The sequence below is a fragment of the Tursiops truncatus genome, chromosome X (assembly GCF_011762595.2).
Source record: "Tursiops truncatus isolate mTurTru1 chromosome X, mTurTru1.mat.Y, whole genome shotgun sequence".
NCBI lineage: Eukaryota > Metazoa > Chordata > Mammalia > Artiodactyla > Delphinidae > Tursiops > Tursiops truncatus.
In genome coordinates, this window is record NC_047055.1 from 100811532 (window position 1) to 100838346 (window position 26815).

Below are 26815 nucleotides of genomic sequence, written 5' to 3' on the forward strand. Positions count from 1 at the left end.
TTAGGAGCATGACAGATTTTCTTTAAATTTGATAAGTGTAACAAATGCATTACCCTAAGAAAAATACTGAAAAGAAATACATAATAAAATACCTAGTAGGTATCTCTGTGTAAATAGTTTATATTCTTTTAATAAAGAAAAACAGACTTTAACAATCATATGTTACAGTATTTTAACCTGAAGACATTCTCTTCTGATAGGCAAAAATTTTAGTGTATTTCTCTGGGGATACATCTGTATTTGGAATAATTTGGCTCATATTTCAGTTTAATTAGCAAATCAACTGTAAACCTCCATTGTATAAATCCCGCTATGAGAAATTCAAATCCATAAGAAGTAAATATTTAATTAAAAATTAATTGTAAAATAGCTTTTAAAACTTTAATGTACTTTAAAAATTAGTTGCCTTGAGAATCCATGTTTTCTCAAAGAGGGAAGCAGGAGAGTGTACTCTATACCAATGATCAAGGCCCTTATTCATGGATACATAGGTTGACAGAAAGTTTTAACTTTTTAAACTAACCATTTTCTGGATGGCATTTTTGCTAATTCTAAGAATCAACTTCATTAAAAAAATGAATTCTGGACGTTGGATATTTTATAGTCTTTTGTCTTTTGCAAATAATAAGGGGATTAGCTAATACCGTGATATTCATTAATATTTATTTTTGGAGCTGAGGTCTGGGAAAATAGGAACTGATTACAGTGTTACAATAGCTCTGTCTTGCAGCTATTGAGTATGCTTAGAAAGGTCAGTTTAAGCTTTTCTGTTTTAATCCCTGATTAGGAGTAGAAGAAATGATATAATTTGAAAAAGTCATAGAAGAGAAAAGGAGATACTGGAAATGACTTAAATCAAATAGAGTATATTGCTAATTTACTGCAGTGCTATGCATTCTTCGAGATTTTCATCTACTGTTGAGAACCTTTCCCATGTTCCTTTATTTACCTCTACTGAGTGTAAGTTCAGATGGTTCTCATGTTTGATTTTAAAGCTGTTAACTCACAACTAGCTTTGGTGGTACTTTGTGTTAGCACGTCAGCAAAAGCATAGCATGTAAGCCCTTGATCACTATGGCAAGAATATAATTTCTGATTATAGAACAAATAGATAAGCAAAACAAAATCAGAAATCTAAGTACTGGAGAAAATAACTAGTATATTTGATCACATATGCTTTAGAAAGATGCAACCTGAGTTTCAAAATAAGTACCTCATGGCTCAAACAATGATTTTCTGTTTCCTTTACTAAAAAATATGAAAACAATAAAAATGTAAAAAATGTGAATAGTATAGCATTATTTCCTAATTGTCTTTAATATATGTAATTAAATATACTCTCATACTTGAGTGATAGGAAAAAAGAATTGGCCAAATTAAACCAATTTATGGTATATTGGACACCAGGATATTATTTTAATTATTATTTTTAAAATTCCTGCTGACATATTTGAAATGTTCCCAGTCCTAGCTTATATAACTCAGAAAGCACAGACTTAACATGACTTTCAAGGGCAACTCTGAATGTTAATGTTTCCATTTTGAGCCTCATGGCAGAAAGAGTTTTATTAACCAGTGTAAGCTCTGGAATGTCAAAGGTGTGATAGGCAGTATAGACTCCACACACAAAATAGGTGGGTGCATAGTCATTTTATTTTAAATTGCTTCACTTGAAAATGTACTGTGAAAGTCTGGAGAGAGGAAGTAAAAGTAAGTGATTTTATATAGTGCTCTAAAATGTTGAGACTTGAAAAATAAAAGTCCTAGGATAAAAATGCTCAAACATTTGAGTTTGTGATGTAGCTAATTCTAATAGGTTCCCTTACGCCCGCCATAGCGTTCGAATAACTAAGAGCTAGTCTGATAGGTGCCAGGCATCATTGTTTCATAAGTAGGGATTCCAGGTTTTCTAGAAAGTAACAGGCTTTGTCCCAAACCTGCTTCTTCATTCTTATATTATATAATAACACGTTCTAAGAGGCAGACTAGATGACCAGGAATGTTGCATACTCATTTAGGGATTTCCAGGTAATAATTAGTGTAGTGTGATAAGGTCCTGGAGGAACTGGATCTCCCAAGCAGGGTGTCTTGGATCTAGAGCAGCCTCCTCTGTTTAGTCCTCCTGTTTACTGTCTGTTTATTCCTCTGTTTATCCCTGTTTATCTTTACAAAAAATCTATACACTGTGATTTTTAAAAGATTGGAATACTGTTTCGGGTTATATGTGCTTGATAGTATAATTGTAATTACACTTAAAAGAAAGAATCTCACCCATTAGATTGTAATCTTTATGCAGTCAGGAAGGGTCAAACTCACCTGTGAATATTGCCCTCACCCCTCCACATGGTGCTATTCATTTAACAAGAGTTTGTTTATCTTTAGTTGCTTGGAATATCTAGTGAGAAGGACAGGGGGCATCTCTGTTTCAGTGGATCTTATGTTCCAGTAAGTAAAGACAAACAACAAATGACTAAACTAATACATAAGAAAAATCTGAGTGTGAAAATGTTATGTTTAAAAAGTTATAGAAATAGTAACTAAGAAGCAAATTTAGATAGCATCTTCATGAAAAGCCTCTCTGTGCAGGTGACACTTAAACTGAGTCCTGAATGATAAGAATGAGAGATTATTTAAACATACAGAGGAAGAGCAATTGGAGTAGAGCAAATAGCTTGACACAGTGTGGAAGAGAGAGAAGACAAGTATGACTGAAACATAGTGTCAGAGGGCAAGAACGGTATGCAGTTAGATTAGAGAGGCAGGAAGGTGCTAGATCATACAAGGATTTCAGGTTCAAAGATTTGGATTTTTCCTCTTAGTGTGATGGGGCTCCATTGGTTTTTATCCAGAGGAATGTCATCTGATTTATAGTTGAGCAGAGTAGAAGGAACCAACCAGCAAAGGAGCTAAAAAGCAGCTCTTAGTGAGGTAGGAGGATAATCAGGCAAGGGTGGTACATGAAGCTCAGGAAGAGAGAAGAGAGGATCAAGAATGAAGGAGTGGTTAATTAGGTTAGTAATCAAAATGTCAAGTAAGATGCTATCAAAAAATGGCTATTGGATTTGGGAACCTGGAGGTTGATGGCACACTTTACAAGAGATGTTTTAATGGGATAGTGGGTAAAGGGACAATAGTAGGGTAAGGAAATGGAAAGAGTAATGTAGAAAACAAAATATTTTTTAGTGAAGAGGGACACATAATGAGGCAGTAGCGGGAGGGGATTTTGGGGTCAAGAATTTGTTTTGTTTTGGTTGATAATGGAGAACTGTAGAGAAGGAGGAATTGCAGATGCTTGAGGCGGCCAGGTATTTTAGGAGAAAAGTCCTTGAAAAAGTGAGAGGAAGTGGGGTAACGGGCAGCATATCTTAGTATGCCTTTCTCAACAGATGCTTTCTCTCTATATACTTTCACATTCAATTGACAAAAACGTGCAAATTTTGCTGAGCACCATAGCAAAAAATTTGCTTGAAATGATTCCAGTCTAATAAAAAACTGTATTACCCAAAGCATGGCAGAAATAAATCACACTCATTTGGGAAGAAATGTTTCTGGCATACAGAGCAGGAGACTATTATTTTAATTTCCTTTTTAAAAACACTTATCTTTCAGGTGCTTCAAGAAGACCTGGAACAGGAACAAGTCAGGGTGAATTCTCTCACGCACATGGTGGTGGTGGTTGATGAATCTAGTGGCGATCATGCAACTGCTGCTTTGGAAAAACAACTTAAGGTCAGAATATTTTCTTTAATACACTAAATATGTCATTCAAAATAATTAATTGCAATTCAGAAAATATTTAGAAAATTTAAAATGTAATTTGTATGTTACAAATATTTAGAATGCAATGTATTCATTTAAACTAATTCAAATTATGTCCCATTTGTGGGATGTTTGTGCATAATTCCTTTTCATTATATACTGTTTGCTCACACTAGCTTCCTGGTCTTTGGGGAAATACATAAATGCAGATCTGTTTTTTAATTATAGTTGAATAGCATGCATTAGATAACTCGTCAGAGGAATATTATTTATGCTCTCTTCAAACCTACAGTCTAAAAGAGGACAAAGGTAAGAAAACACAAAAAGGATCACATTCAGTCAAATAAGAAAAAGTTTAACACCTTCAGTATATTTTTTCCTGGAAGCCTTCAGCTGTAGTCTCGATGAGGACATAGCAGGATGCTTAAGTCATGGAAGTTTTGTTTTAGGAGATACTTAGCCTTTCAATCCCTCATTCAATCTGACTCATAGTAATTGTGTCCTTGGAAATATAACTAGTATATATTAATAAAGGATAATGTAGATATTTTCATATTTACTTCCTAACTGGAAATGATAAAGTTTTGTTATAAGTTTTTTTTTAAATTTCAGCAAAGCATATATACATATACCAAAACATCAACATTAAGGGAAAATAACAACAGTTTATTGTTCTGAATGTGACACATACATTCACATATTTACCCAACCACAGATTATATTTGAGGCATTCATCGTACCCACTACATGCTTGCCTTTCCTTTGTGATAGTTAGGAGCCAATAGTCTAACACGTCTGAGGATCCAGTCAACGTGGGTTTAAATAGCTTTATAAGCCCAAGGTTTTTCTAAACGTAGTTTCTCTTACTTAACCTATAGAAAAGCCTTATCTCTGTTTTTTTCTCTTTTTGTGTGAATTGTGTTTTTTTTTTTATCCCAGTGAAATGTCGTTTCCTAAGGTTACTGTTTTAGACTGCCAATCTCCAACAATATTATCTCACTTTCCATCATTAAATGAAAAAGATGAAACTGTTGAACTGCTACAGTTGAGCACTTAATATATACTAGTGATTCATGTTAATTGCTTATGTTTCAATGAAATTGCAGGGATTGCAGATCTAAAAAGGTTTATGACGCCCAATATTATAATGTATCATTGCATATATGATCAGATTTGTTGTACACAGACACACACACACGACTGGCTAAAGGACTTACAGGCCACTGCTACACCCATTTTACGGAATTCCATAGTTCTGATACAATAGTGTTGTGACTATTTACAGATGGGTAAAAATCTAATATTCAGTGTTTCTTAGAAATGTTCAGAAAAGATAAAAGAAGGCTGGGAGGCAGAGTTTAGAAGGGTGACTGGTTAAAAAAAATTAAGGCAGAGACTTTTCTAAGTCATAGAGTATTTCCAGTTAAAATAACAACTGAAAAACAGTCACTTTGACAGCACAAGACCTAATACAACTAGCTTTAGAATATAATTATTTCCAAGGTGATGCCTGTGGGACTAGGCCACCTTGAAAAACGGTCTATAGCATTCACAGATGGTGACTGGGTTAGATCTTAGGTAGGATGAATTAAGAGTGGTGGCCCTAAGCTTTTCTATATTTATTATCCTATTTGCTTTCATTTTTTACCTTATTTTATGTCTTTATTTCTTTGACGCAGAAACATCTACTAAGATAGCTGCACATGTATTGGCTATTCCCAGTTCACACAAACTCAGTCCACATTTGTATATGATTGCCTCCCCCCTTAATTAGTGTTGACTGTAGCCTCCCAGCCTCCTCTTTTCCCCTCAACCCCCTTTCCTCTTTTGAACCCTCATTTCTGTTACTGTTACCTGACTTTTAGACAATCTAGATTAGTGTCTAAAAGAGCGGAGTTAAAGGACTTAAGTGGTGAGAAGGCCCCCGCTTTAGCCTTTCTTTCTTCCTATTCCATCAGTCCCAGAGGAATCCATGCTTGAGTTCTATGCCTTATTTAACTATTAGTTGGAATTGCCCTGGAATGCTGGGCTCTCATTTGACTTTGGAATTTTGATGATTCTTTCTTAGGTTCTTTACAAGTAATATAATGTTGTCTTAACTAGTTTAATTTTTATAAAGAAAGAGAAGAGGTAGAGAAGTTGGTAGAAAAAGAGGAGGAGAGAAGAAATAATAAAGAATAAAAAGACAGATAAACACATTAGAGGAGTCACTTAAACAGCAACCCAAATATCCTCTGCATGTGACAAGAATTCCATGTATGCTTCAGAGACTGAGCTATCATGTTTCATACTGGGCCCTGAGGAATTCTATTAGAAGTAATAGGAAGAATTTTAGGAAAGAGAAAAAGGTATATGGACTCAATACAAAAGGAGAAAAAAAAAAAACTGGCAGGAACCTGAGAGGAATGCTTTAGAGCTTTTGTTGAAGCAGGGTCTGGTCATCCATAGCTGATTCCTGAAGACCTGTTAGTGTTGAATGCTCACCCCACACCTTCTTTCTCCTCCATGGCCTCCCATGTCACCACAATGCCTTAATCCATTTCTCTCCAATTTGCTGAAGTACCAGAGCCTCAAAGCGGATACCCAGTTGTCTTTAGTAAAGAGGTACAGATAGGGGAAAACTAGGAAAGATAGTCTTTTGATTTAATTCAGTAACAGAGAGAGAGAGAGATGTTCTTACCATCTTGAGTTAGAACTCTAAAAATATTCCTCATGGAATATCTTTACATGTATTGACTTAGTTCTTTGAACTCTATTACAAGTTAGATTTTCTCTAACTTTAAAAGACTTCTAGGAGTCTTCTTTTTAAAAGGTTTGAAGAAAAAGAAAGGTCAGAACATATGCTTAGGAATTCTGAAAGATGGCATGAGTTATGAAGGATAATATTCTGAAAAGTGCAGTCTCTTGTAAATTAATTTGATTCTCTCAGAGGTTCAGCTTGTCCCTCAGCAATGTCACCACAGGTCAGAAACTTGTCCTTAACTTTAGAGGTTTCTATGATATCAGTACACAGAGAACCTGATTTGTAAGCAGTGATGCCAGTTAACTAATTTTGTTGAGAAATAGCTTGGCTAAAAAACTAAGTTGCATAATTTATGTGGAGTCTTCAGTCATGGAATATATTACCATGCCTCTTTCATTTTTTTCTATGAGTACTTGTAATGTTCTTACTATGTCATAGGGATTATGCTGGGTAGCAGAGGTAAAACAGTGAACAAAAAGAGAATTTGTTCTACCTTCCTGGGTCAGAAATGAGTAATTTGTGAGCATGCTGCCTTCCTTGGAACCTCAAAACAGTGGTAGCCATTTCTCAGGCTCCCTTTTTGAATTCAAGTGCTGATTCCTTGTCACCCGTGGTCACCATGGTAGGCATGGCAGTTGCTCTCTTGGTACTTGCAATCTAACAGAGGAAATAAGCACTAATGAGATATTTACAAAAATGAGCAAATATTTAAAATGAACGTAACCTATTTCTATGAAGGAAAGGAACAAGTTTTGTGACAACAAATTAGTCTGACTTAAGCTGAAGCTTGAAGGCATGAAATGATTTCCTAGTAAAGTAATGTTTAAACTATGATCTAAAGGACACATTGGAGGGAACTGTATGAAGTGTGTATATAAGGGGATTGGTGGAGGTACATGCAGTTTCCAGGAAGGGGAAACAGTGTATCAAGTGAGCATAGCACCCTCAAGGGACTGAAAAAGGGCCAGTTTAGCTACAGATTGAGGTTCAGAAGAGTGGTGCTAGCGGTGGCTTGGTGGGTAGCTAGAATTAGTGTGTGATACTAAACTTTACCGTAATTCTTCATTCAACAAACATGTATTGAGTAGCAGCTGTGTGCCAGGATGGCGGCTGGGACTTCCATGGTGGGGATGGGTGGGGGCAACAGTCATGGCACCTGCCCTCCTGGACCTGCACTAATTAAATGCAATTAAGTGTAAATTTCTGGCCATGATGAATTCAGTGTGATAGATATATGTATTACTAGATGACTCACCTTTCTCTAGAAGGTAAGGAAAGGCCTACCTAAGTGCCCTTAAGTGAGATCTGAAGATTTAGTAGAAATAAATTAGGCAACAATAAAGAACAGGAAAGTGTTCCAGATAGAAGGACCATATTTATTCATTCATTTGACAAATATGTATTGAGTGCCTACTAGGTGCCAGCCAAAAGTCTAAGCTTTGAGGTTAAGTATGGACAAAACGTAAATTGTTCCTCTATGAAGCTTACATTTGAAGCAAGCATCTGAATAAATAAGCAAGCTTTATAGTATGAAAAAGGTGCTAAGAACTATAAGGAAAACATAGAGTGGAGAAGGAAGCAGTTTTACATGAAGCCGTCAAGGGAAAACTATGTTGAGAAGGGGGCATTTGAGCAAAAACTAAAACAAGATAAGGGAGGTGTTTTGGAGACACACAGGTCCTATTGGCCTTTCGCATTGGAAACTGAAAAAGACTATAGAACATAAAGAAAGCCTGTTGTTCTAGGGAGATAGCTGTTTCTAGTAAAAAAAAAAAAAAGAACCTGGTTAGGCCCATAGCTCTTACAGAAGATGCTCTAATTAAAACATTTTCCAAATAAAAGGTAGAGCTATTAAAATCCCATTTTTAGATGTGTTCTTCTATATAAGTTAACATTTGAGAGTCCAACTAGATGTATTAAAGGTGTCTAAGGCCACAGACCCGTGAGAGTTTCTGGCATAGAAAAAGTGTTTGGATTATTTTGTTGAATGATGTTACTCTTAACGTTACTGTCTAAAATTTTGGAGAATTAAAGGTATATCAAAAGAATGGATACATACAAGCATCCTCTTTTGAAGAAGAGTAACCTGGAAAATACACTTTTAGAGCAGATTATTAAACATAAGGCTGTGCACACATGTATAGTTTCTTACTCATCTGATGAAGTTAATAAACTTTATTGAATAAAGGAATAATCTTCAAAGACTAGAAAGGTCTCTTAAGAGCTAAGATACATTCACTAAAATCAAGACATGAAAACCAACTGGGTATCAAATGACATTAAACAATTTGTGCAAATATTATGTGGCATTATCAAGATAAATTCTTTGGTGGCTATATTAAGTTGGTTGACCTAGTGGAATGGAATAAATATAAAATGTTTTGATTTCCCTGACGTGTTGTGCAAAGCCTCTCGTGGGATGTCTGTGGATAAGGTGAGCCTTCTTATTGGACTGAAAATGATTGGACTCCTTTATTCAACTTTCAGAGTCAGAAAGTTTGGGGACAGGAAGCCATTTGAGGATATAGTTGGGTCACTGTGTAAATTTCACCACCATGTTAGTGGTTAATGGATGAGTTCCTCTCCCAAATGACTTTAGAAATTCCATAGCAATGTCCTATGAAGTTAGAGTGTCACATACAAGTGTCATATACTTTTCTTTCATGTTTTAAATCAGAAAAGGCATATTTACTGTTTGAAATTTTACTGCTTAAAAAAAGCAGTATGGAGTCCCGCAGCCAATGAGCCGGGAGCGCAGCTGCCCACTGGCACTGTGCCCGCCGCAGCTGAACCCGGACCCTGCAGGAGCTTAATAGAGAGCAGGGATCCTGAGCCCTGGCCAGAGTGAGCGTGTGCGGCTGCCGCCAAGTCTGCACCTGGAGCACATGGAGAAATGGATGGAAGATAAGAGCAAAGCGAGACTTAGGCTTAAAAGCAGGTTGCTTGCTGCTTGAGGGCCAAATGCAAGTTTGAACTTTGTTCTAGGAAGACACAAGGGACTCCTTCCTAAGCCTGTAAATAAGCCCTGCCCTTGGTGCCTAAGGAAGGGATTAGTGAAAGTCAGTCTGAGAGTCAACTAACTGCTGAACAGTCGTCAACAGGAAGACACTGGAACTCATCAAAAAAGATACCCCACATCCAAAGACCAAGGAGAAGCCACAATGAGACGGTAGGAGGGGCGCAATCACAATAAAATCCTATAACTGCTGGGTGGGTGACTCGCAAACTGGAGAACACTTATACCACAGAAGTCCACCCACTGGAGTGAAGGTTCTGAGTGCCACGTCAGGCTTCCCAACCTGGGGGTCTGGCAACGGGAGGAGGAATTCCTAGAGAATCAGACTTTGAAGGCTAGCGGGATTTGATTGCAGGACATTGACAGGACTGGGGGAAACAGAGATGCCACTCTTGGAGGGCACACAAAAAGTAGTGTTGCGCATCGGGACCCAGGGGAAGGAGCAGTGACCCTACAGGAGGCTGATCCAGACCTACCTGCTAGTGTTGGACCGTCTCCTGCAGAGGCGGGGGGTGGCTTTGTCTCACGTGAGGACAAGGTCACTGGCAGCAGAAGTTCTGGGAAGTACTCCTTGGCGTGAGCCCTCCCAGATTCTTCCATTAGCCCCACCAAAGAGCCCAGGTAGGTTCCAGTGTTGGGTTGCCTCAGGCCAAAAAACCAACAGAGAGGGAACCCAGCCCCACCCATCAGCAGACAAGTGGATTAAAGTTTTACTGAGCTCTGCCAACTAGATCAACAGCCAGCTGTACCCACCACCAGTCCCTCCCATCAAAAAACTTGCTCAAGCCTCTTAGATAGCCTCATCCACCAGAGGGCAGACAGCAGAAGCAAGAAGAACTACAATTCTGCAGCCTGTGAACAAAAACTACATTCACAGAAAGGATAGACAAGATGAAAAGGCAGAGGGCTATGTACCAGATAAAGGAACAAGATAAAACCCCAGAAAAACAACTAAATGAAGTGGAGATAGGCAACCTTCCAGAAAAAGAACTCAGAATAATGATAGTGAAGATGATCCAGGACCTCGTAGAAAGAATGGAGGCAAAGATTGAGAAGATGCGAGAAATGTTTAACAAAGACCTAGAAGAATTAAAGAACAAACAAACAGAGATGAACAATACAATAACTGAAATGAAAACTACACTAGAAAGAATCAGTAGCAGAATAACTGAGGCAGAAGAATGGATAAATGACCTGGAAGACAGAATGGTGGAATTCACTGCTGCAGAACAGAATAAAGAAAAAAGAATGAAGAGAAATGAAGACAGCCTAAGAGACCTCTGAGACAACATTAAACACAACAACATTCTCATTGTAGGGATTCCAGAAGGAGAAGAGAGAGAAAGGACCCGAGAATATATTTGAAGAAATTATAGTTGAAAACTTTCCTAATATGGGAAAGGAAATAGCTACCCATAATCCAGGAAGTGCAGAGAGTCCCATACAGGATGAACCCAAGGAGAAACATGGCAAGACACATAGTAATCAAAATGGAAAAAATTAAAGACAAAATTATTGAAAGCAGCAAGGGAAAAATGACAAATAGCATACAAGGGAACTCCCATAGGTTAACAGCTGAGCTCTCAGCAGAAACTCTACAAGCCAGAAGGGAGTGGCAGGACATATTCAAAGTGATGAAAGGGAAGAACCTACAGCCAAGAATACTCTACCCAGCAAGGACCTCATTCAGGTTCCACGGAGAAATCAAAAGCTTTATGGACAAGCAAAAGCTAAGAGAATTCAGCACCACCAAACCAGCTCTACAGAAAATGCAAAAGGAACTTCTCTAAGTGGAAAACACAAGAAAAGAAGAGGACCTACAAAAACAAACCCATAATAATTAAGAAAATGGTAATAGGAACACACATATCGATAATTACCTTAAACATGAATGGATTAAATGCTCCAGCCAAAAGACACAGGCTCGCTGAATGGATACAAAAACAAGACCCATATATATGCTGTCTACAAGAGACCCACTTCAGACCTAGGGACACATACAGACTGAAAGTGAAGGGATGGAAAAAGATATTCCGTGCAAATGGAAATCAAAAGAAAGCTGCAGTAGCAATACTCATATCAGATAAAATAGACTTTGAAATAAAGAATGTTACAAGAGACAAGGAAGGACACTACGTAATGATCAAGGGATCAATCCAAGACGAAGATATAACAATTATATATGCACCCAACATAGGAGCACCTCAATACATAAGGCAACTGCTAACAGCTATGAAAGAGAAAATCGACAGTAATACAATAATAGTAGGGGACTTTAACACCTAACTTACACCAATGGTAGATCATCCAAACAGAAAATTAATAAGGAAACACAAGCGTTAAATGACACAATAGACCAGATAGATTTAATTGATATTTATAGGACATTCCATCCAAAAACAGCAGATTACACTTTCTTCTCAAGTGTGCATGGAACATTCTCCAGGATAGATCACTTCTTGGATCACAAATCAAGCCTCAGTAAATTTAAGAAAATTAAAATGATATCAGACATCTTTTCTGACTACAACACTATGAGATTAGAAATCAGTTACAGGGAAAAACACGTAAAAACCACAAACACATGGAATCTAAACAATACATTACTAAATAACCAAGAGATCACTGAAGAAATCAAGGTGGAAATCAAAAATTACCTACAGACAAATGACAAGGAAAACATGACGATCCAAAACCTATGGGATGCAACAAAAGCAGTTCTAAGAGGGAAGTTTATAGCAATACAAGACTATCTCAAGAAACAAGAAAAATCTCAAATCAGCAGTCTAACCTTACACCTAAAGGAACTAGAGAAGGAAGAACAAACAAAACCCAAAGTTAGTAGAAGGAAAGAAATCATAAAGACCAGAACAGAAATAAATGAAATAGAAACAAGGAAAATAATAGCAAAGATCAGTAAAACTAAAAGCTGGTTCTTTGAGAAGATAAACAAAATTGATAAACCATTAGCCAGACTCATCAAGAAAAAGAGGGAGAAGGCTCAAATCAGTAGAATTAGAAAGGAAAAAGGAGAAGTAACAACTGCACTGCAGAAATACAAAAGATCATGAGAGATTACTACATTCAACTGTATGTCAATATAATGGATAACCTGGAAGAAATGGACAAATTCTTAGAAAAGCACAACCTTCTGATACTGAACCAGGAAGAAATAGAAAATATAAACAGACCAATCCAAGCACTGAAATTGAGACTGATTAAAAATCTTCCAACAAACAAAAGCCCAGGACCAGATGGCTTCACAGGCGAATTCTGTCAAACACTTAGAGAAGAGCTAACCTCTATCCTTCTCAAACTCTTCCAAAATATAGCAGAGGGAGGAACACTCCCAAACTCATTCTACGAAGTCACCATCACCCTGATACCAAAAGCAGACATGATGTCACAAAGAAAGAAAACTATAGACCAATATCACTGACGAGCATAGATGCAAAAATCCTCAACAAAATACTGTAAAGCAGAATCCAACAGCACATTAAAAGGATCACACACCATGATCAAGTGGGACTTATCCCAGGGATGCAAGGATTCTTCAATATACACAAATCAATCAAGGTGATACACCATATTAACAAATTGAAGAAGAAACACCATATGATCATCTCAATAGATGGAAAAAACTTGTTGACAAAATTCAACACCCATTTATGATAAAAACTCTCCAGAAAGTGGGCACAGAGGGAACCTAACTCAACATAATAAAGGCCATATACAGCAACCCACAGCAAACGTCATTCTCAATGGTGAAAAACTGAAAGCATTTCCTCTAAGATCAGGAACAAGAGAAGGATGTCCACTCTCACCACTATTATTCAATATAGTTTTGGAAGTTTTAGCCACGACAGTCAGAGAAGAAAAATAAATAAAAGTAATACAAATTGGAAAAGAAGAAGTAAAGCTGTTACTGTTTGCAGATGACATGATACTATACATAGAGAATCCTAAAGATGCCACCAGAAAACTACTAGAGCTAATCAGTGAATCTGGTAAAGTTGCAGGATACAAAATTAATGCACAGAAATCTCTTGCATTCCTGTACACTAATGATGAAAAATCTGAAAGAGAAATTAAGGAAACACTCCCATTTACCATTGCAACAAAAAGAATAAAATGCCTAGGAATAAACCTACCTAGGGAGACAAGAGATCTGTATGCAGAAACCTTTAAGACACTGATGAAGGAAATTAAATATGATACAGACAGATGGAGAGATATACCATGTTCTTGGATTGGAAGAATCAATATTGTGAAAATGACTATCCTACCCAAAGCAATCTACAGATTCAGTGCAATCCCTATCAAATTACCAAAGGCATTTTTTACAGAACTAGATCAAAAAATCTTAAAATTTGTATGGAGACACAAAAGACCCCGAATAGCCAAAGCAGTCTTTAGGGAAAAAAACGGAGCTGGAGGAATCAGACTCAGTGACTGCAGACTATACTACAAAGCTACTGTAATCACATGCAAGAGGGAAGAGATATGGGAACATATGTATATGTGTAACTGATTCACTTTGTTATAAAGCAGAAACTAGCACACCATTGTAAAGCAATTATACCCCAATAAAGATGTTAAAAAAAAAAAGACAATATGGTACTGGCACAAAAATGGAAATATAGATCAATGGAACAGGATAGAAAACCCAGAGATAAACCCATGCATCTATGGTCAACTTATCTGTGATAAAGGAGGCATATACAATGGAGAAAAGACAGTCTCTTCGATAAGTGGTCCTGGGAAAACTGGACAGCTACATATAAAAGAATGAAATTAGAACAGTCCCTAACACCATGCACAAAAATAGAATCAAAATGGATTAGAGACCTAAATGTAAAACTGGACACTAGAATACTCTTAGAGGAAAACTTAGGAAGAACACTCTTTGACATAAATCACAGCAACATCTTTTTTGACCAACCTCCTAGAGTAATGGAAATAAAAACAAAAATAAACAAATGGGACCTAATGAAACGTAAAAGCTCTTGCACAGCAAAGGAAACCATAAACAAGATGAAAAGACAACCCTCAGAATGGGAGAAAATATTTGCAGACGAATCAGTGGACAAATGATTAACCTCTAAAATATATAAACAGCTCATGCAGCTCAATATTAAAAAAAACAAAAAACTCAATCCAAAATTGAGCAGAAGACCTAAATGGACATTTCTCCAAGGAAGACATACAGCTGGCCAAGAAGCATATCAAAAGCTGCTTATCATCACTAATTATTAGAGAAATGCAAATCAAAACTACAATGAGGTATCACCTCACACCAGTTAGAATGGGCATCATCAGAAAACCTACAAAGAACAACCGCTGGAGAGGGTGTGGATAAAAGGGAACCCTCTTGCACTGTTGGTGGGAATGTAAATTGATGCAGCCACTATGGAGAACAGTATGGAGTTTCCTTAAAAAACTAAAAATAGAACTACCATATGACCCAGCAGTCCCACTACTGGGCATATACCCAGATAATACCATAATTCAAAAAGACACATGCACCCCGATATTCATTGCAGCGCTATTTAGAATAGCCAGGTCGTGGAAGCAACTGAAATGCCCATCGGCAGGCGAGTGGATAAAGAAGATGTGGTACATATATACAATACTCAGCCATAAAAAGGAACAAAATTGAGTCATTTATAGAGATGTGGATGAATCTATAGACTGTCACAGAGAGTGAAGTAAGTCAGAAGGAGAAAAACAAACATCGTATATTAACGAATATATGTGGAACCTAGAAAAATGGTACAGATGAACTGGTTTGCAGGGCAGAAATTGAGACACAGATGTAGAGAACAGACGTATGGACACTGGGGGGGAAAGTGGAGGGGTGGTGGTGGTGGTGGTGTGATGAATTGGGAGATTGGGATTGACATGTATATACTGATGTGTATAAAATTGATGACTAATAAGAACCTGCTGTATAAAAATAAAATAAAATAAAAATTTTAAAAAAGCAGTATCTTTAAGTTAATTTTTTGATAAGAAGGATCTGAATTCCCATCCATACATGTGAACATAAACCTATATATAAATGTAAGTATATACGCATTTATACAAATGTATGTATATGTACATATATACATTTACATTTTCTCCATACATATGGATGTATGTGTGTGTATATATATATACATATATATATGTATGTGTGTGTGTGTATATATATATATATATATATATATATATATATATATATAGGGGGAGAGAGAGAAAGAGAGAGAGAGAGAAATAGAGAGAGAGAGAGACACCAACCGGCGTTACTTGGACACAAATTTAAGATTAAATCAAAGCAAGATAATATTCTTAGTAAATTAGTGCAATCTTGGATGTGGCACAATGTCCAGATTATAAGGACTAATAATTATGTTCTGTGATAGTTTGAATACACTTTTAGTATCTTAGCTGAATTTTTCAGGGATAGTGACATCCTGTAAAGAATGTTTGTAGAACCAGGTGTTACTTAATTTTAAGAAAAACCTAAGTATCGATAAGGGACATGTGAGCAGTTTTGTCTTGTTGAAAAAGGAAGACATTTTCTCTGTTTTACTTCAGAAGGTTGTACTATCCAAAACAGACACAAGTTTATAAGCCTGTATGTCTTCTGCCCATACCTCTTTCTTGAGCGCAATTTCTTCTCTCCCATTTTCTGCTGGATATATACCCCTTAAATTTCAAAATGCACCTCAAACACAGCAAGGTGAAACTTAACTCACTGTGTCCTACTTCCCTCTAAACTTGCTTCTTTTAATGACTCCCCCATTTTTGTTATTGCACCGCCATTCACCTTGACGCCTGTACCAGAAACCTGGAGGCATTCCAGACACATCCCTTTCCTATCTCTTGTGAGCCCTCTAATGTAATCACTCACAACATTGCTTACCTGTCTCTCATATTCAGTGTTTCATCCTTGTTCTTGTTACTATTTTCCAAAATAAAGCCCATATCTTCAACCCCTGGAAATCCTTGCATACATTCTTTTCTTGCTTCAATCCAATCTCCACATTGAAGTCAGTGCGAAATTTCAAGAGCCTATATAATAGAGTTTCTCCTCTGCTAAAATCCTAAGTAACTTTCTGTCTTCTAGAGAGTCTCATCACTTAGGCCTACAATTAATAAGTGACCCCCGCTACCTGTTTCTCAATACTTATCTCCTATTACACCCCTCATATCCCTCAACCTACATTCTCTTCCTACAAGCTATTTCTGGTACTCTGTCACTGTCTTTATACATGCTATTCCTGTCACTCAGAATACTCATCTTCATCATGTCTGCTTGGAAAAGTCCTATTTCATGTAGCAAACTCAGTTCAAATTTTCATCTGTGAAGCTGGTCTTTCTGTATAGTGATGACCACTCCCTTTTTCGTGCCATCTCTGCACCATGATTATGCCTCTGTTGTTTGGAAGGAAAATAGTCTACTAAAAAGTGATTGTTCAGAAAGGCTATATAATGTCACCTCATCTATCATGGCTTGCAAATGGGATATGGAACCTAAAGTGTTTGTGGTACATACCTTTGGGATAATTAGGGTAGAATAAAAAGGCTGTGAAATGTTAAATCCTATAGAATTAAGAAATAAGGGTTATTTATGAAGAAGAATATGGATGAAAATATTTTTGATGTCTCTCTAGTTTCTAATTTTATATTTGGTGAATAAAAAGCATGTTTAAAATAAAAATAACTTTAAATATGGTAGAAATAATTTCACTAAGCCAAGTGTCAACAACCGTTGCCCATGAAGCAGTAATTATAATTATTAGCACTTTTGTACACTCATTGTTTTCCAAGAGTTGTATATAGTTTGTATGTAAAGCTATATCTATTTCACAAGTGAAAAAGGCTACGCATAATGAAGCTAAATCCAAGTTCATATAGTTTGCGAGTCGCAGAGCTGGGACTGGTACCCAGATCTGTGTGATACTTCAACCTGGGCTTTTTCCTAATCTCTCAGTTTCATAAGAGAAAATTACTATTTGACCTTGAGAATATTATTACAGGGGGAATATATATGCAAGGATGTTAGAATGATAATATTCTTTATGAATATTAAGTGTTAATTCTCATATGATCTAAAGAGAATTCTGGCCCTGTTGGTCTCTGAAAAAAATTCTAAACTTTATACTATGGCACAGTTCTTTTAATTGGAGTACTCTGAAAAGTACACAAATCATAATTATAACTTGAAGATGTCGCATACCCAATTGTTCCACACCCAGATAAAAAGGTATTATGTTAACAACAATCAAAAAGCCCATCAAGCCCTATCATAGTCATAAACTGGTCCCACCTCCTCAAAGGTTACCTCTAACCTGATTTATAATACCTCAGATTAATTTTGCTGTATTTTTAACTTGATGTAAATGGAATTGCATTATATATATATATATATATATATATATATATATATATGTAACTGACGTTTTTTACTCAACATTGTTTGTGAGATTCATCCATGTTGCGTATAGCATTAGTTCATTAGTTTTCTTTTTTAATGACTATACCACAGTTTAATTATGCAATCTACTGTTAAGAAAATGTGGATTGTTTCCAGTTGGGGACCATTACAAATAATTCTTCTTTGAAAATAATTGTACATATCTTTCAGTGAATATTTGTGGGCTTTTATATTGGATATACAGCCAGGATTGGAATCGCTGGATCATTGAGTATATGTATCTTTAGCTTTATAGGTATTACCAAAGAGTTTTCCAAAGTTGATGTATAAATTTATACTCTCATCAGTAGTGAATAAAGGTACAAATTGCTCTGCATCTTCTTCAGTACTTCAAATTGTCAGATTTTTAACTTGAGCCTTTCTGGTGGCTGTATAATGACATTTTTCGTTTTAACTTGCATGTACTGATGACTAATGAGGTGGAACACTTTCACTTGTTTACTGGTTATTTGAAAGATCTCTTTTTGGAAATGCCTATTTTTCTATTGAATTGTCTATATTTCTCTTAGTGATTTGCTGTAGTTATTTCAAAATATATATTCTGGATTTTAGTCCTTTGTTGGTTACCTATATTACACATTTCCTTTCTTTTTTTTAAAATCTAAGTAACTTGCCTTTTTACTCCTTAATGAATTACTACTTTAATAAACAGAAGTTTTAAATTCATTATACCCCACTTCAATATTTTCTGTTATGGTTAGCGTATTTTTATTCTGAGTTTAAAAGTAACATTTCCTACTCTATGACCTAGAAGATATTCTCCTGGGTTGCCATATAGTTACTTTATTGTTTGACCTTTCATATTACATTCCATCTTGTATTTATGGTGTGAGAAAGGGATGAATGTCCATTTTTCCTATTTAGATTCAATTGAAGTAGCATGATTTATTGCAAACAATGTTCTGCACTGTCACCTTTAGTCAAATGCCTATACATGCGTGGCTCACGTTATGGATTCTAATAAGTTCTTTTTTTTTAAAAGTCATTCAGCTTTCTTTTTTATATGTATATTTTATTTATTCATTCATTCATTTATTTTTGGCAGTGTTGGGTCTTAGTTGTGGCATGCAGGATCTTTCATTGTGGCACAGGCTGTTTGTTGCGGGGTGCGGGCTTCTCTCTAGTTGTGGTGTGTGGGTTTTCTGTCTCTAGCTGTGGCGCATGGGCTTCAGAGCGCGTGGGCTCTGTAGTTGTGGCACACGGGCTTAGTTGTCCTGCAGCATGTGGGATCTTAGTTCCCCAACCAGGGACTGAACCTGTGTCCCCTGCATTGGAAGGCAGATTCTTTACCACTGGACCACCAGGGAAGTCCCTCTAATAAGTTCTGTTTGTACATTTGCCTATACTTATGTCAATGCCACATTGTCTTAATTGCTATAGATTTATAATGATTTTAGTATCAGGTAGTATTGTAAAATAAAAATTTTACCAGATGGTAAAACAGGCAAGAAAAAACTTATTCAAGACTATTGCAGTTATGGATCAAGACTGTTGCAAAAGGGGAGAGAGAATGAACTCAGTTCCACTGAACAAAAGGTGGGAGAATTTGGGCTTCTCTGGTGGCGCAGTGGTTGCGAGTCCACCTGCCGATGCAGGGGACACGGGTTCGTGCCCCGGTCCGGGAAGATCCCACATGCCGTGGAGCGCCTGGGCCCGTGAGCCATGGCCGTTGAGCCTGCACGTCCGGTGCCTGTGCTCCGCAACAGGAGAGGCCACAGCAGTGAGAGGCCCACATACCGCAAAAAAAAAAAAAAAAAAAAAAAAAAAAAAAGGTGGGAGAATTTGTAAGTGCTGGGATGAGCTAGCATAAAAAGGTTGGAGGACATTAAGAGGTTGGATGGTCAATGTGATTATGCTATTTGTGTTTGCTAATTGTCCCTTATCAAAGTTAGGCTCCTATGCTCCCACAGAATCTGGAAGACAGGCCCTATCTTTCTTGATAATTACATTTCAAAGGGGTGGCTAATAGGTCCTTGAGAAAGATATTCTTGGGTTGTAGACTATTTACGTCTCAAAGGGGCAGATTAAAAAATTTACATCCTCTTTCCAAAGTAAGTGCTCTAAGCAAAGAGAGGTTGGGGCCTATAGTCTAAAGTTTAGGGAAGCTAAGGGGAACACTAAGTCTGTCTTGGCCCGTGTAAGCCTTTTGTATTTATTTTCTCCTTTTTAAAGGTTTTGTTGCTATTTTTATTCATTTGCTTTCCAAATAAATTTTAGAATCAGCTTGTCACCACCCCCTCAAAAAAAAAAAAAACAAACAAGAAAAAAGAAAAAACACAACTGCTTTGGTTTTAATTGGATTTCACTGAATATATAGATCGATTTGTAGTAAATTAATATATTTATTATATAAAGTATTTCAGTTCATGAATATGAAATAGTCTTCCATTTATCTACGTCTTTAATTTCTCTAAATAATGTTTTTGTGGTTTTCACGATAGTGAGCCTTAGACTTTGTATGCGATTTATTACTAGGTTTTTGATAGTTTTGCTCTTGTTGTAAATGGTATCTTTTAAAGTTTTGCAGTTTTTATTTTTTGTTGCTGATATTGAGAAGTACACCTTGATTTTTATTCCTTGGCCTTATATCCAGAGATCATGCTTACTTTGCTTATTAACTTGAGTAGTTTATCTGTAGTATCACTCAGATGTACATATCCAGGTGGTTTGTGATTAATGTCAGTTTTATTTCTCCCTTTCCAATCATTCATTTGATTATATTTTCTTTTATTTTTGTGCTGCATACTCTAGTACAGTGAGATTATTGTTGATATCTGTTTCTCATTTTAGCTCTCGGAGGTGCGGCTTTTAGTAAATCACCTGTAAAGTATGATATTTCCTGTAGGCTTGTTGTAGATGCTTTGTATTCCTAGTGTTCTAAGAGGTTTTGTTATTACTGGGTGCTCAATTTTATCAAACTTTTTTTTCGGGATAACTTGAGACAATCATATTAGCTTTCTCCCTTATTCTGTTAATATGTAAAATCACATTGCTTCATTTACTAAAGTTAAAATAGCCTTGCATTTCTGAGATAAACCAAACACGGATGATATGTATAACCCTTTTAATTTATTGCTAGATTTTTTTTGCTACCATTTGTTAACATTTGATTTAGAGTTTTTCCATTGTGTCCATGAAAGAGATTGGCCTATTTTCCATTCTTATGATATGCTTGCTGGGTTTAAGTACCTGATTATGCAGGCTTGGAAACTTGCCATTCATGCCTGGAATTTTTTTTATGGAGGAAGTTTTAAATGAGAATTTAATATATTTAATAGACATAAGACTTTCTATTTGTGATTTCCAGTTTTAAAAATATTTTACCTCCATTTTCCAGATTTTCCCTTTTTGTCAGTTTGAGTAGTTTTTGTCTTTCTAGGAATTTGTCTACTGAGGACACGGGGAGGGGGAAGGGTAAGTTGGGACAAAGTAAGAGAGTGGCATGGACATATATACACTACCAAATATAAAATCGATAGCTAGTGGGAAGCAGCCGCATAGCACAGGGAGATCAGCTCGGTGCTTTGTGACCACCTAGAGGGGTGGGATAGGGAGGGTGGGAGGGAGGGAGATGCAAGAGGGAAGAGATATGGCGATATATGTATATGTATAGCTGATTCACTTTGTTATAAAGCAGAAACTAAGACACCATTGTAAAGCAAGTATACTCCAATAAAATTACAAATATATTCGCATTCAGTCCACATGGTATTTAATAATATATTTATTATTGAAATTTAGGAAATGTGATATAAAACTATGAATTTCTAGCCTCTTTGGGAAAAGCAAGTGATTTGATGATCCTAGGCCTGTTTTCCTGCATATTAACCTCAGTAGGAATTGAATAGCTCTGCCCACTTTACCATGAGCTCTCCATTTAGCTACAGTCCCCATCACTTTCCCATCCTCTTACACATAGATTATTTTGTGCATTTTATTATGTATAAACATTGGAATATGTGATTTCTTATAGATGGAGTATTTCAATGCCAAGAGTTGAAATGGAACATAGAGGGATACGTTTTCCACTTACTAGGTTATAAACAAGGCACGTAATGGAAAATGCTCCTGGTTTAAAACTGCAAAAGTAAAGGATTTTCAATTGTTGTACAAAGCATAAGCCTTATTAAACTATAGGTAAAATACAAAAACCTAGTAAAGTTAATATCATGCTGAAATGTTTCAGTGTATTCTGTATTAAAAGCCTTTTATGCTGTAGATTTATCACATCTGGAAACAAAAGCTGATTTTCCAGGAACTGAGTTCTAAATCCTTACCATTTACAAGCACGTCAATAATTCATCACAGTTTTCAGAACAATTTCATATTTGTTGACCTGACCCTAGCAGTGACCTGGCTAGGAGGGTATGAAGCAGGTACTGTTATATCCATGTCACTAGTGGCACAGCTAAACCATGGCAAGATTAAATGAGTTGGCTGACAGATATTACCGAGTTGGGCAACAGTTGAGCTGGGACAAGAATTCAGGCTGTCTGTACTTTAAACCTAGTGGCATGTAGTGGGTTAGTAGATTCAGAGATTCTGCTGTATAGCTAATGCCCATTTTAAGTATTAACGATTTAGAATTTGAGGTAGAGGGTACAGGAATTCACATGTGACTCTCATCTCCTATGGATCTTTAAATTCACCACAAATAGCCATGCCATTACCATAAAATACTGGTAGACAGGTATTTAATGAAGAAGAAAGGGAAATAAAGGGGGGTTTTAAGACACTACTTGGGAGAAAAGCCCTGTATTGATAACTACAGTGGTGGTATTCAGCTTTGAGACATTCATATACTATGTGAAATGCATGTATTACTACACGAGACATTAAGCACAAGGGTAAGGGGGCCCTCCTCAAGAAGTTCAGAGACTTGGAGGCATAAAACAATAAGGAACAGTAAAACTTCAAGCTACCAAGGAATGCCTGGGAATGTGATGAATGCTGGAAAGAACACTGTCATGCTTGGAATGCTCCTTAGGACTCCTGCTCTTCATTTTCTGGTATCCCAATTGAATAGACTGGTGGGAGCTGGAGAGTATAGAGTTTATTAAGCTGCCACAGAACATTAAATAATAGCCTGCAAATAATAACAGCAACAACAACAATATATAGGGCCTTTCCAGATTTATTCATTAGCACTTTATAAACTCATAAAAATAAATAATACATGGAACTGATTCTCATAGCACAGAAGAAGATGCTTCTTCAAGTTAAAAATCTCACGACGCTTTTAGCATGATCACTAAGGCAGAATTTCATGAAGGAATCAGACAGTCATATTTACCTTTTAAAAATAAGTCCTTGCAAAGAGCACATGTTCTTGATCTAGAAGTGTAAGTATTTTTGATTTTTAAAACACATTTTAAACAAATATGCAGTTAAAATGTCAAAAATGTTTTTAGATCAAATTGTAACAGGAGGCTTCAAATCTTTATCAAGTAGGTTAGATAAAATATTTAGTTAAATCTAGTGAAACTCCTGCTAAAATGAAATATGAAAAGACTCAAAAAGGATTCAGCATCTGTATATCTCACTGTATGTTTCGTAGCACAAATCACAAGGCATATATATATATATATATATATATATTTTATGTTGAATGCTCTATTGAGTGAATGGCATCGTGAAAGAGCATGGACTTGTAGCCAGACAGATCTGAGGTCAAATCCCAGATACTCAATCCTTTGTCCTCTCTGGCCTTAGATAAGTTACTTAACCCATCTGAGTGTCAGTTTCCTCATCTGTAAACTGCACCATTAGAAGTGACAGGAGTTCCTTGAATTCAGTCAGGAGTTATTACAGGATCATTTAAACAGAAGTAAACATGATATTTTCAGAGAAACCTCCAATAAGTGTTTCCTAATACATCACAAGATGTTTTTCCACCCTGGACCATATGTTAGACAGTGAACCTTTAAGGCACATGATTTTATAGTATACTGCTTCAGTTAGTAGTTTGTAAAATACATGTAAAAACATGTTTAGCCAAATCATAGACTTGGCTAAACTTTAGTCAGTAATACTCTGCCCCATTTCTAGCCTCATAATGGGTGCTTTATTTCTTTCAACACGTTATTTGATGTTATTTCCATTTCACCGTCAGTAAGATGAAGTTGCTAATCCTTTTTAACTGTGTAGTTGTTTATAAAGTAAGAAAGAAAGAGCAAGAAATAAATTATTTTTCAGATGGCTCATTACACATAAAATTCATTTAGCTGAGGAGTACATTTCAGGGTCTGAAACTACAATAAAAGGAGATGGGTTGCTTGCTGCCTGCTGCCTCCCTCTCTTATAAATCTCAGTTGCTGCTGCATTGTGTGGTCCATGGCACATAATTGTTTCTTCCTTAGTGGACATACTGTTGGGGACACTTTGTCTCTTAATGCCAATCTTGCTGGGTGCAGTTTAGCTTTCACTTTCTATCACTGGCTTCAATAAATTCAAGGGTCAAGGTACTTAAGTTTTACCTCTCAGGCTTGTCAAATTTTCCTTACTTGCTTTTATCCAAATGTTCTTTTGATAGCCATTTTTCACTTTTGCTTTGAAAAAACAACTCAACCAAACAAATGAATTCAGATGAGAAATGTCCCTGGCATGTATAACAATATGAGATGTGAATTAAATGGGAGGGAAAAATCCTCCCCATTGCGGATGTGAGCCTAGATGATAATGGAGTTGTGATTTAGTCCATGAAAATGTGTTAGAGTAAGTGAACTGACCTTTTGCTTCTCTTACTGCTGAGACAAAATGGGGACATAAATACAAATTAATTTCTTCTTACCACTTCATGAGACATTATAATTCATTTTTCATTTATGTGCATAGTGTTTACCTAGCTTACAAAAATATGCATTATTCCGAAAAGCTCAAGGGATTCATATACTTAAATGGAAACTCAGAGAAAGACTGATTTTTTTTTTCGCTAGAGAAGAGATTTCTAATCCTAATATAGTGATTTAAAAAAAAAAACTTTTAGCTTCCTGTCAATTCCATTTGATCCAATCTCTTATACTTGTCTAACAGTGTGGTTACATCCATTCAGGCAGTGATAGGAACTAGCATCTCTGAGTGATTATAAAAGCTGACTGATAATCCAACAATTGCTTAGTTCCATCCTTTGTAATTCAAATTAAGGTCAGCATTTCTAAGCAATAAACAGGTAAATCTATGAATTCAAGCACTGTGTACATCTATTTATATTTGTGCATATGGCATTGCAAAAATCTACCTGTGGGCAGACATGTACAGCATATGAGCAAGCAATTTCTAATTCGGTTATCTAATTTCACTGAGACCAGTAAAAAGAACCATGCCTACATTGTAACAGAAGAGACTTAGATTCAGTTCATTGAGATTGTTCTGAGAGTAAGATAGATTTAGCAGTAGAATGTGTTACTGAAGGATATGTATGCTCCCTTGTGTTGGAAATGTTTAAAAAAGAATATACTGGAATTCTATATATACTGGAAATCTAGATAGAATTCTAGATAGATTACAGATCCACCAAGGTCTATCTGTAAAGATTTAATAAGTACTTTTCTAGAGTGAGTAAAATAGTTCACCTTGGTGGTTCATAGAAGGTTCGATATAAATACTATGATCAAGCAAAATGTAAATAACCACCGACACTTGTATAACTCAGTTCAAATTAAAACTGCTTTTCAATACATGATCTTGTTTAATATTTGAAGCAATTCTTTAAGTGGTTGGTATGATTATTTTCTTTGAGAGACATTAAATTATTTAGCCATAAATTTCTTGAAAAAGCCACTTGATTTCATTGAGCAGGGAGAGAGAAAGAATTGCTGGTATTATTACAAGAAGTTATGGATTTAAAATGTTTTCGTAATTTGAAAAGACATACACACATTGGTAATCCAAGCAATTGATTGACTTAAGACTTGAATCCAAGTGGTTTGGCTCTAGATATTTTTATCTTCCCCACATAAGATACAAAATCACAAAGTGATAGCATATTTGTATTTGAGAAGTTGTCACAATACATTATTAAAACTCTGCTCCATTTGAACAACTTAAATTCATTTTACTCTAGTAATTGAAATGTATTCTCTAGAATTTTCCCACTGTAATATGTACATCTTTACCTGTAACAACTTTAGTTTTGTGAGACATTTTGCAGTGCCATGGAATCAGCCTCTTTTAAATTTGTCTTATGTAGTTTGTTAGCTGTGCCATGACAAAATGCCAGAGATTGGGTGCCCTAAACAACAGAAATATATTTTCTCACAGTTCTGGAGTTTAGAAGTCCAAGATCAAAGTATTGACAGGTTTGGTTTCTTGAGGCCTCTTTCCTTGGCTTGCAGACGGCGGCCTTCTCCTTGTCCGCACATGGTCTCTCCTCTGTGCTAACACATCCCTAGTGTCTTTTTGTGTATCCAGATTTCCTCTTCTTACAAGGACATTTGTCAGATTGAATTAGAGCCCACCCTAACAGCCTCATTTTAACTTAAAAGCCCTATTTAAAGGCCCTGCCTACCAAGGTCCTGTCTTCTAATACAGTCACATGCTGGGGTAGAGGGCAATAGGGCTTTAACATATGAATTTTAGGCAGACACAATTCAGTCCATAACATCTTTATTCTGTTAATTTTGGGCACATAGTTTATGTTCAATAAATATTTGTTGCTTAAATAAATTCATGATTGGTGAATGATTGAATTGGAGCTTATCATTAACTATTAGTTAAATTAAATATTGGCTGAATTATAAACCTGCTTCAATGAATTATCAGTTATCTATTATGATTATTTGAATACAAAGGTCACTTTTTTGTTTGTTTGTTT

The 26815-nt window shown here is 36.2% G+C and overlaps 1 protein-coding gene across 1 annotated transcript in view; it reads left to right on the top strand.

Moving 5' to 3' along the window:
- The window catches only part of LOC141277572 (dystrophin-like), a 334453-nt gene that overhangs the window by 252567 nt on the left and 55071 nt on the right, over positions 1–26815 (top strand). Inside the window, exon 11 of the mRNA XM_073798896.1 lies at positions 3610–3729. Coding sequence (XP_073654997.1) covers positions 3610–3729 — 120 coding nt within the window. The remainder of the gene's footprint in view (positions 1–3609; positions 3730–26815) is intronic.